This window comes from Palaemon carinicauda, chromosome 9 (assembly GCF_036898095.1).
Source record: "Palaemon carinicauda isolate YSFRI2023 chromosome 9, ASM3689809v2, whole genome shotgun sequence".
Taxonomy (NCBI): domain Eukaryota; kingdom Metazoa; phylum Arthropoda; class Malacostraca; order Decapoda; family Palaemonidae; genus Palaemon; species Palaemon carinicauda.
The window spans coordinates 141,109,640-141,121,902 of NC_090733.1; the positions used below are offsets into that span (position 1 = coordinate 141,109,640).

General features: G+C 48.1%; 1 protein-coding gene across 1 annotated transcript; it reads left to right on the forward strand.

The window, feature by feature from the left end:
- Positions 1 to 2,919: 2,919 nt before the first annotated feature.
- LOC137646668 (uncharacterized) lies at positions 2,920 to 11,676 on the forward strand. Its single transcript, XM_068379774.1, has 3 exons — positions 2,920 to 2,990; positions 9,077 to 9,324; positions 9,545 to 11,676. Exons 1-3 carry the CDS (start codon positions 2,920 to 2,922, stop codon positions 11,674 to 11,676), a joined length of 2,451 nt encoding a protein of 816 aa, XP_068235875.1.
- The last annotated feature ends 587 nt before the right edge of the window (positions 11,677 to 12,263 follow it).

Below are 12,263 nucleotides of genomic sequence, written 5' to 3' on the forward strand. Positions count from 1 at the left end.
ATGATATTATTAAAGGCCAACCAATTTAAAAAAGGGCCAAGTTTCTGAATGAGAAAAGGCCAACTTCTAATCAACAGCAGCTTTAAAAGGCCAAAACATTGGTAGAAAAGGCAAAATATATAGTATTCAAGGCCCACCTTTTCTTTCATAATATTACTAAAGCCCAAGGAATTTTAAAAAAAAGGCCAAGTTTCTGAATGAGATAAGGCCAACTTCTAATCAAAACCAGCTTTAAAAGGCCAAAACATCAGTAGAAAAGGTCAAATATATAGTATTCAAGGGTCACCTTTTCTTTCATGATATTACTAAAGGCCAAGCAATTTACTAAAAAGGCCAAGTTTCTGAATGAGAAAAGGCCAACTTCTAATCAACAGAAGCCTTAAAAGGCCAAAACATCAGTAGAAAAGGTCAAATATATAGTATTCAAGGGTCACCTTTTCTTTCACGATATTACTAAAGGCCAAGCAATTTACTAAAAAGGCCAAGTTTCTGAATGAGAAAAGGCCAACTTCTAATCAACAGAAGCCTTAAAAGGCCAAAACATCAGTAGAAAAGGTCAAATATATAGTATTCAAGGGTCACCTTTTCTTTCACGATATTACTAAAGGCCAAGCAATTTACTAAAAAGGCCAAGTTTCTGAATGAGAAAAGGCCAACTTCTAATCAACAGAAGCCTTAAAAGGCCAAAACATCAGTAGAAAAGGTCAAATATATAGTATTCAAGGGTCACCTTTTCTTTCATGATATTACTAAAGGCCAAGCAATTAAAAAAAAAAAAAGGCCAACTTTCTGAATGAGAAAATGCCAACAGCAGCTTTAAAAGGCCAAAGCATTAGTAGAAAAGGCCAAATGTATAAAACACTTTTATAGAGAGAGAGAGAGAGAGAGAGAGAGAGTTATAAGATAGCATATATTTTAGTCATTAAACGCAACATATTTTTGTCAACTCCTATGACTAGTCTTTTTAATCAGTTCCCTTGATGTAAGCCTAAGATCGTTTAAGTTTAGATTCGTAGCTTTTTGTTATTCAAGGCCCACCTTTTCTTTCGTGATATTGCTAAAGGCCAAGCAATTAAAAAAAAGGCCAAGTTTCTGAATGAGAAAAGGCCAACTTCTAATCAACAGCAGCTTCAAAAGGCCAACCCATTAGAAGAAAAGGCCAAAAATATATATAGTATATAAGGCCCACCTTTTCTTTCATAATATTACTAAAGGCCAAGCAATTTTAAAAAAAAGGCCAGGTTTTCTGATTGAGAAAAGGCCAACTTCTAAACAACAGCATCTTTAAAAGGCCAAAACATCAATAGAAAAGGCCAAATATATAGTATTCAAGGCCAACCTTTTCTTTCATAATATTACTAAAGGCCAAACAATTCATTAAAAAGGCCAAATTTGAGGTTTTTGGCCTGAAAAAAAGGCCAACCTGGCAACCCTGTCGGTCAGCAAAATATAACCTTTTTTTTTTATCCAAGACAAAATACTTGGAGACCAACTCAGGCTGGATGCTAATGGTCCTCCTCGTTTTCATGGTCTATTATCAGGTTTAACAAGCTTGTTCGCGTGTGTTTCAACAACTCGTAAGACTTGTTTCGAACTTGTTAGGAAATAACCTATGGATGTGCGACTACGAAATATATTATTATTAATATTATTATCATCATCATCATCATGATTAATATTATTATTATTATCATTATTATTATTATTATCATCATCATCATGATTATTATTATTATTAATATTATTATTATTATTATTATTATTATTACTTGCTAAGCTACAGCCCTAGCAGGAAAAGCAGGATGCTATAAACCTGGGGGCTCCAACGGGGAAAATAGCCCAATGAGGAAAGGAAACGGGAAAAATAAAATATTTTAAGAACAGTAACAGCATTAAAATAAATATTTCCTATATAAACTATAAAAAATTTAACAATAAAAAAAAACAAGTGGAAGAGAAATTAGATAGAATAGTGTGCCCGAGTGTACCCTCAAGCAAGAGCACTCTAACCCGAGACAGTGATAGACCATAGTACAGAGGCTATGGCACTACCCAAGACTAGAAAAGAATGGTTTATTTTGGGAGTGTCCTCCTGGAAGAAAAAGAAAAATTATTTTACGATTATGCAGTTAAGCTCTTGATTTCAAATTCTAGTTAGGTATTGAGTGATATAAAAATATTTACAGTCTTTTTCTTTATATGAAAGGTCTATAATGGGGAACTGATTTGTGATAGAAGAATACTGACATGAAAGCAACAGAAATTCTCTTCTTCAACACTTTACCAACAGAATAAAAAAAAAAAAACAAGAAATTAGCCTGGACTTTCCTATTCATAAACAATCATTGTATTCTATCAAACCAGGAAGGGCCTTTGTGTATAATAAAGAGAAATATGCAAATTTTACAAAAACCGAGTACGTCTAACTGAGGTTCAATACTACACAGTATTCTAGAAGTTTTATTCCAGCTGTGACCAAGTTATGGAATGATCTTCCAAATCGGGTAGTTGAATCAGTGGAACTTCAAAAGTTCAAACTTGCAGCAAATGTTTTATGCTGAACAGGCTGACATAAGTCTTTTTATTGTTTATATATGAAATATCTATTTTGATGTTATTGTTTTTTTAAAAAAAAAAAAACTTTATTTCATGTTCATTACTTATTATATCGTTTATTTATTTCCTTATTTCCTTTCCTCACTGGGATATTTTTCCCAGTTGGAGCCCTTGGGCTTATAGCATATTGCTTTTATAACTAGGGTTGTGGCTTAGGTGGTGGTGGTAATAATAATAATAATAATAATAATAATAATAATAATAATAATGTGTGACAATATATACATGAGGCTTGTACAGTTGGCTTCATTAATTTTGGTACACTGACGTCTCCTTAGCTTCCTATTTAGTGTACCAGAATTAATGAAGCCAACTGTACTAATTTCCCGATACAGCGATGGTTCTCATCACATTTTAAAGGAAACTCAACAAAGGTGAGACACTGAAATGTTCATTAGCAAAAAGTAATTTCTTACCCTATTGACAAAGAAAAAAGAAAATGGCGTTCTCAATATGCAGGGAAGTTATGTCCAGTACCTATTAAGGTTTAATGGTCGCTCATGAATGGTAGAGGCAAGGGAAAGGACATTGCCCAAGAGACTGACCATATATACATATCAGCAACCCCAAAAACCCCTCTCCATAAAGCTAAGCCCTGGGAGGGCCAGGCAATGGCTGCTGTTGATGACTCAGCAGGTAAATCTATAGACTCCTCTAAACCCCTTTCCCTAGCTCATAAGGATGGTGAGGTTGCAGAAACTACATTTTCATAGCCGTCGTTTGAAGGTTTAAAGGCCACTCATGAATGGCACAGACAAGGGACAGTGACATTGCCCTACCAGTCAGGACAATGCCCTAAAGATTGACCATATTACATATGATCAGCGCCCAAGCCTCCTCTCCACCCAAGCTAGGGCCAAGGAGGGCCAATGACTCAACAGGTAGACCTATAGGCTCCCCCAAAACACCCCATCCTTAACTCACAAGGATGGTGGGGTCGCTGCGATCAAAGGAATTAACGAGTTTGAGCAGGACTTGAACCCCAGTCAGTCAATCACCTGGCAAGGACGTTACCACCCAGCTACCACCGCTTGAAACCAAAGCAAACTTTAATTCAGACTCAATTTGCATTCGATTGAATGCAATCACTGCAAAGAAAATGCAACTGTGCACAAGATGCAAATTAAAACACATTGAAGAGGAAATAACAAAGCCAATTCTAAATTGGTGTTCAAAAAATAAATGACATTGTCTCGGTAATTTTAGTCTTCTGGAAGAGTTTTGAACGTTGAAGATGCAATCTGAGCACTGATCTGCCGGTAATTTACATCTTCTAGAAGCGTTTTAAACATTAAAAATGCAATTAGAGCAATGATCTGTCAATAATTTTAGTCTCCTGAAAGCGCTTTTAATTTGAGCTTATGAAAAAATATAAAATTCGTGAAAACTTGCCAAGAAATATTTTGAGCAGGTTTTTCTATCGACAAAATGTTACAAAGAAAATGAAGACGTGAATTAATCGAGGATTCTGCGTCGTTATAATCAACCTAATTCCACCATTACGAATAAATTACCCTCACGCAATCCATATTATATATGCAAGTAATTTCTCTCTCTCTCTCTCTCTCTCTCTCTCTCTCTCTCTCTCTCTCTCTCTCTCTCTCTCTCTCTGGGTATTGCAGACTTAAAATCTATCTCTCCTCTCTTTCTCTCTCTCTGGGTATATCAAACGTGATATCTCTCTCTCTCTCTCTCTCTCTCTCTCTCTCTCTCTCTCTCTCTCTCTCTCTCTCTCTCTCTGGGTATTGCAGACTTATCTATCTCTCCTCTCTCTCTTTCTGTGTGGATATTGCAGACTCTCTCTCTCTCTCTCTCTCTCTCTCTCTTTCTCTCTCTCTCTCTCTCTCTCTCTCTCTCTCTGTGGGTATTGCACTCTTGAAATCTATCTCTGTGGGTACTCCACTCTCTCTCTCTCTCTGGGTAATGCAGACTTGAAATCTCTCTCTCTCTCTCTCTCTCTCTCTCTCTCTCTCTGTTGTTTTTCATCTCATGAACGACTTCCATTATCCTATCTCCCAATTACACGTAAATCCAGTAACAAACATCTAACTATACTCTTCCTGCTCCCCTCTTAATTCCCAGCCCCTCTCTCACAAAAAAAAAAAACCTATACCTCCCCTACTCCTCCCCTCCTCCCTCCCCCCTTACCTTCCATTCCCATTACAGCAGGGGATGCGCGATGATTACCACAATTACGAACCCTCAGTAACAATAACACCAAGAGTAAATCCCTTAATAAGAGACATCATCCCATTACACCCATTATGAACGCCACTGACTTCCACTGCTAATTGCTGCCTTCCTTCGCTTCTTTCCACTAAACACTCCCCCCCCCCTCCCCTCTCCCCCCACAATTCTATAAGCCACCTTCCCCTTACGTCTCTTTCCAGGATCCCAGCCCATTTTCCCTCATTCCAGGATCCCACCTTTCGCCCCTCATTCCAGGATCCAACCCCCTCTTCCATCATTCCCTGACCCCTTAACACCTCCTCTCTCCTGTCAGGATTCCCACCCAACCCCCCCATTCCAGGATCACACCCCCTCTTCCCTCATTCCCTGACCCCTTAACACCTCCTCTCTCCTGTCAGGATTCCCACCCAACCCCCTCATTCCAGGATCACACCCCTCTCCCCTCATTCCAGGATCCACCATCCTCTCCCCTCATTCCCGGATCCCCACCCCATCTTCCCTCATTCCAGGATCCCACCCCCTCTTCCATGATTCCCTGACCCCTTAACACCTCCTCTCTCCTGTCAGGATTCCCACCCAACCCCCCTCATTCCAGGATCACACCCCCTCTTCCCTCATTCCCTGACCCCTTAACACCTCCTCTCTCCTGTCAGGATTCCCACCCAACCCCCTCATTCCAGGATCACACCCCTCTCCCCTCATTCCAGGATCCACCATCCTCTCCCCTCATTCCCGGATCCCCACCCCATCTTCCCTCATTCCAGGATCCCACCCCCTCTTCCATGATTCCCTGACCCCTTAACACCTCCTCTCTCCTGTCAGGATTCCCACCCAACCCCCTCATTCCAGGATCACACCCCTCTCCCCTCATTCCAGGATCCACCATCCTCTCCCCTCATTCCCGGATCCCCACCCCATCTTCCCTCATTCCAGGATCCCACCCCCTCTTCCATGATTCCCTGACCCCTTAACACCTCCTCTCTCCTGTCAGGATTCCCACCCAACCCCCTCATTCCAGGATCACACCCCTCTCCCCTCATTCCAGGATCCACCATCCTCTCCCCTCATTCCCGGATCCCCACCCCATCTTCCCTCATTCCAGGATCCCACCCCCTCTTCCATGATTCCCTGACCCCTTAACACCTCCTCTCTCCTGTCAGGATTCCCACCCAACCCCCCTCATTCCAGGATCACACCCCCTCTTCCCTCATTCCCTGACCCCTTAACACCTCCTCTCTCCTGTCAGGATTCCCACCCAACCCCCTCATTCCAGGATCACACCCCTCTCCCCTCATTCCAGGATCCACCATCCTCTCCCCTCATTCCCGGATCCCCACCCCATCTTCCCTCATTCCAGGATCCCACCCCCTCTTCCATGATTCCCTGACCCCTTAACACCTCCTCTCTCCTGTCAGGATTCCCACCCAACCCCCCTCATTCCAGGATCACACCCCCTCTTCCCTCATTCCCTGACCCCTTAACACCTCCTCTCTCCTGTCAGGATTCCCACCCAACCCCCCTCATTCCAGGATCACACCCCTCTCCCCTCATTCCAGGATCCACCATCCTCTCCCCTCATTCCCGGATCCCCACCCCATCTTCCCTCATTCTAGGATCCCACCCCCTCTTCCATGATTCCCTGACCCCTTAACACCTCCTCTCTCCTGTCAGGATTCCCACCCAACCCCTCTCATTCCAGGATCACACCCCCTCTTCCCTCATTCCCTGACCCCTTAACACCTCCTCTCTCCTGTCAGGATTCCCACCCAACCCCCTCATTCCAGGATCACACCCCTCTCCCCTCATTCCAGGATCCACCATCCTCTCCCCTCATTCCCGGATCCCCACCCCATCTTCCCTCATTCCAGGATCCCACCCCCTCTTCCATGATTCCCTGACCCCTTAACACCTCCTCTCTCCTGTCAGGATTCCCACCCAACCCCCCTCATTCCAGGATCCCACCCCTCTCCCCGCATTCCAGGATCCACCACCCTCTCCCATCATTCCAGGATCCCTACCCCATCTCCCCTCATTCCAGGATCCCACCCCCTCTTCCCACATTCCCTGACCCTTTACCACCTCCTCTCCCTTCATTTCAGGATTCCCACCCCAAGACCCTCTTTCTAGGATCACACCCCTCTCCCCTCACTCCAGGATCCCACCCCCTCTTCCATCATTCCCTGGCCCCTTAACACCTCCTCTCCCCTCATTTCAGGATTCACACCCCAACCCCTCATTCTAGGATCATACCCCTCTCCCCTCATTCCTAGATCCACCACCCTTTCCCCTCATTCCAGGATCCCTACCCCATCTCCCCTCATTCCAGGATCCCACCTTTCGCCCCTCATTCCAGGATCCAGGATCCCACCCCCTCTTCCATCATTCCCTGACCCCTTAACACCACCTCTCTCCTGTCAGGATTCCCACCCAACCCCCCTCATTCCAGGAACCCACCCCTCTCCCCTCATTCCAGGATCCACCATCCTCTCCCCTCATTCCCTGATCCCCACCCCATCTTCCCTCATTCCAGGATCCCACCCCCTCTTCCCTCATTCCCTGACCCCTTAACACCTCCTCTCTCCTGTCAGGATTCCCACCCAACCCCTCTCATTCCAGGATCACACCCCCTCTTCCCTCATTCCCTGACCCCTTAACACCTCCTCTCTCCTGTCAGGATTCCCACCCAACCCCCTCATTCCAGGATCACACCCCTCTCCCCTCATTCCAGGATCCACCATCCTCTCCCCTCATTCCCGGATCCCCACCCCATCTTCCCTCATTCCAGGATCCCACCCCCTCTTCCATGATTCCCTGACCCCTTAACACCTCCTCTCTCCTGTCAGGATTCCCACCCAACCCCCTCATTCCAGGATCACACCCCTCTCCCCTCATTCCAGGATCCACCATCCTCTCCCCTCATTCCCGGATCCCCACCCCATCTTCCCTCATTCCAGGATCCCACCCCCTCTTCCATGATTCCCTGACCCCTTAACACCTCCTCTCTCCTGTCAGGATTCCCACCCAACCCCCCTCATTCCAGGATCACACCCCCTCTTCCCTCATTCCCTGACCCCTTAACACCTCCTCTCTCCTGTCAGGATTCCCACCCAACCCCCCTCATTCCAGGATCACACCCCTCTCCCCTCATTCCAGGATCCACCATCCTCTCCCCTCATTCCCGGATCCCCACCCCATCTTCCCTCATTCTAGGATCCCACCCCCTCTTCCATGATTCCCTGACCCCTTAACACCTCCTCTCTCCTGTCAGGATTCCCACCCAACCCCTCTCATTCCAGGATCACACCCCCTCTTCCCTCATTCCCTGACCCCTTAACACCTCCTCTCTCCTGTCAGGATTCCCACCCAACCCCCTCATTCCAGGATCACACCCCTCTCCCCTCATTCCAGGATCCACCATCCTCTCCCCTCATTCCCGGATCCCCACCCCATCTTCCCTCATTCCAGGATCCCACCCCCTCTTCCATGATTCCCTGACCCCTTAACACCTCCTCTCTCCTGTCAGGATTCCCACCCAACCCCCCTCATTCCAGGATCCCACCCCTCTCCCCGCATTCCAGGATCCACCACCCTCTCCCATCATTCCAGGATCCCTACCCCATCTCCCCTCATTCCAGGATCCCACCCCCTCTTCCCACATTCCCTGACCCTTTACCACCTCCTCTCCCTTCATTTCAGGATTCCCACCCCAAGACCCTCTTTCTAGGATCACACCCCTCTCCCCTCACTCCAGGATCCCACCCCCTCTTCCATCATTCCCTGGCCCCTTAACACCTCCTCTCCCCTCATTTCAGGATTCACACCCCACCCCCTCATTCTAGGATCATACCCCTCTCCCCTCATTCCTAGATCCACCACCCTTTCCCCTCATTCCAGGATCCCTACCCCATCTCCCCTCATTCCAGGATCCCACCTTTCGCCCCTCATTCCAGGATCCAGGATCCCACCCCCTCTTCCATCATTCCCTGACCCCTTAACACCACCTCTCTCCTGTCAGGATTCCCACCCAACCCCCCTCATTCCAGGAACCCACCCCTCTCCCCTCATTCCAGGATCCACCATCCTCTCCCCTCATTCCCTGATCCCCACCCCATCTTCCCTCATTCCAGGATCCCACCCCCTCTTCCCTCATTCCCTGACCCCTTAACACCTCCTCTCTCCTGTCAGGATTCCCACCCAACCCCCCTCATTCCAGGATCCACCATCCTCTCCCCTCATTCCCTGATCCCCACCCCATCTTCCCTCATTCCAGGATCACACCCCCTCTTCCCTCATTCCCTGACCCCTTAACACCTCCTCTCTCCTGTCAGGATTCCCACCCAACCCCCCTCATTCCAGGATCCCACCCCTCTTCCCTCATTCCAGGATCCACCACCCTCTCCCCTCATTCCAGGATCCCTACACCATCTCCCCTCATTCTAGGATCCCACCCCCTCTTCCTACATTCCCTGACCCTTTACCACCTCCTCTCCCTTCATTTCAGGATTCCCACCCAAGACCGTCTTTCCAGGATCACACCCCTCTCCCCTCACTCCAGGATCCAGGATCCCACCCCCTCTTCCCTCATTCCCTGACCCCTTAACACCTCCTCTCCCCTCATTTCAGGATTCACACCATACCCCCTCATTCCTGGATCACACCCCTCTCCCCTCATTCCAAGATCCCACCCCCTCTTCACTCATTCCCTGACCCTTTAACACCACCTCTCCATCTATTTCAGGATTCCCACCCCACTCCCCTCATTCCAGGATCCACCACTCTCCCACCTTCAGGAACCCAACCCTTCTTTATTCAGTCCCTGACCTTCCTCTCCCACTATTTCAAGATTCCCACCCCACTCCCCTCATTCCAGCATCACACCCCTCTCACCTCATTCCAGGATCCACCATCCTCTCCCCTCATTCCAGGATCCCACCCCATTTTACCTCATTCCCTGACCCTCTATCACATCTCCCCTCATTCCAGGATCCACAATCTTCTCCCGTCATTCCAGGATCCACCATCCTCTCCCCTCATTCCAGGATCCACCATCCTCTCCCCTCATTCAAGGATCAACCACCCTCTCCCCTCATTCCAGGATCCACCATCCTCTCCCATCATTCCAGGATCCACCACCCTCTCCCCTCATTCCAGGATCCACCATCCTCTCCCCTCATTCCAGGATCCACCATCCTCTCCCATCATTCCAGGATCCACCACCCTCTCCCCTCATTCCAGGATCCACCATCCTCTCCCCTCATTCCAGGATCCACCACCCTCTCCCCTCATTCCAGGATCCACCATCCTCTCCCCTCATTCCAGGATCCACCATCCTCTCCCCTCATTCCAGGATCCACCATCCTCTCCCCTCATTCCAGGATCCACCACCCTCTCCCCTCATTCCAGGATCCACCATCCTCTCCCCTCATTCCAGGATCCACCATCCTCTCCCATCATTCCAGGATCCACCACCCTCTCCCCTCATTCCAGGATCCACCATCCTCTCCCCTCATTCCAGGATCCACCATCCTCTCCCATCATTCCAGGATCCACCACCCTCTCCCATCATTCCAGGATCCACCATCCTCTCCCCTCATTCCAGGATCCACCATCCTCTCCCATCATTCCAGGATCCACCACCCTCTCCCCTCATTCCAGGATCCACCATCCTCTCCCATCATTCCAGGATCCACCACCCTCTCCCCTCATTCCAGGATCCACCATCCTCTCCCCTCATTCCAGGATCCACCATCCTCTCCCATCATTCCAGGATCCACCACCCTCTCCCCTCATTCCAGGATCCACCATCCTCTCCCATCATTCCAGGATCCACCACCCTCTCCCCTCATTCCAGGATCCACCATCCTCTCCCCTCATTCCAGGATCCACCATCCTCTCCCATCATTCCAGGATCCACCACCCTCTCCCCTCATTCCAGGATCCACCATCCTCTCCCATCATTCCAGGATCCACCATCCTCTCCCCTCATTCCAGGATCCACCATCCTCTCCCATCATTCCAGGATCCACCACCCTCTCCCCTCATTCCAGGATCCACCATCCTCTCCCATCATTCCAGGATCCACCATCCTCTCCCATCATTCCAGGATCCACCACCCTCTCCCCTCATTCCAGGATCCACCATCCTCTCCCCTCATTCCAGGATCCACCATCCTCTCCCATCATTCCAGGATCAACCACCCTCTCCCCTCATTCCAGGATCCACCATCCTCTCCCATCATTCCAGGATCCACCACCCTCTCCCCTCATTCCAGGATCCACCATCCTCTCCCCTCATTCCAGGATCCACCATCCTCTCCCATCATTCCAGGATCCACCACCCTCTCCCATCATTCCAGGATCCACCATCCTCTCCCCTCATTCCAGGATCCACCACCCTCTCCCCTCATTCCAGGATCCACCATCCTCTCCCATCATTCCAGGATCCACCATCCTCTCCCCTCATTCCAGGATCCACCATCCTCTCCCCTCATTCCAGGATCCACCACCCTCTCCCCTCATTCCAGGATCCACCATCCTCTCCCCTCATTCCAGGATCCACCATCCTCTCCCATCATTCCAGGATCCACCACCCTCTCCCCTCATTCCAGGATCCACCATCCTCTCCCCTCATTCCAGGATCCACCACCATCTCCCCTCATTCCACGATCCATCACCCTCTCCCCTCATTCCAGGATCCCAACCTATTTTGCCTCATTCCCTGACCCTCTATCACCTCTCCCCTGATTCCACAATCCACCACCCTCTCCCCACATTCCAGCATCCACCACTCTCCCCCCTCATTCCACGTCCCACCATCCTCTCCCCTTATTCCATGACACGCCCCCCCACCCCCACGAATCCACTCTCCTAACAATCGCTTCACCTAAGCCACCATACCGGAAATCCCTCTTGATTCCTTACCCTTATCTCGATTCAATTTGTGATATGTGCCTTGTTTTTGTCCTACTTATCCTAATTGGTCTCATTACTCGACATTTATTGCATTAATGTTTTCCTTTCTTTAAATTGATTCGCCAAAATAATTTTTCCTTTCAAGATTTTTCATCCTAATATAAGAACTGACATCCAAGCCTACTGTGCATGTGGAATGTGAACCACGTCTTCATAGGTCAAGTAATTTGGATATCTCTCCACACACCCAATGAACTGGGCTTAAAATGGAACTAAACATTCCAGATTTGCAAAAGGATCTAAAACCTAATGGACATATATTGGAGAAAAATCCGAACTAAACAACCAGATATTTACTTTAATGTTATTCTTAAGATATTTCATTTTTCCTTGTTTTATTTCCTCACTGGGCTATTTTCCCTGTTGGAGCCCCTGGGCTTATATCAACCTGCTTTTCCAACTAGGGTTATAGCTTAGCAAGTAATATTAATAATAGATGGTTAAAAGGTTTAAAGGCCGCTCATGAATGGCAGAGGCAAGGGACAG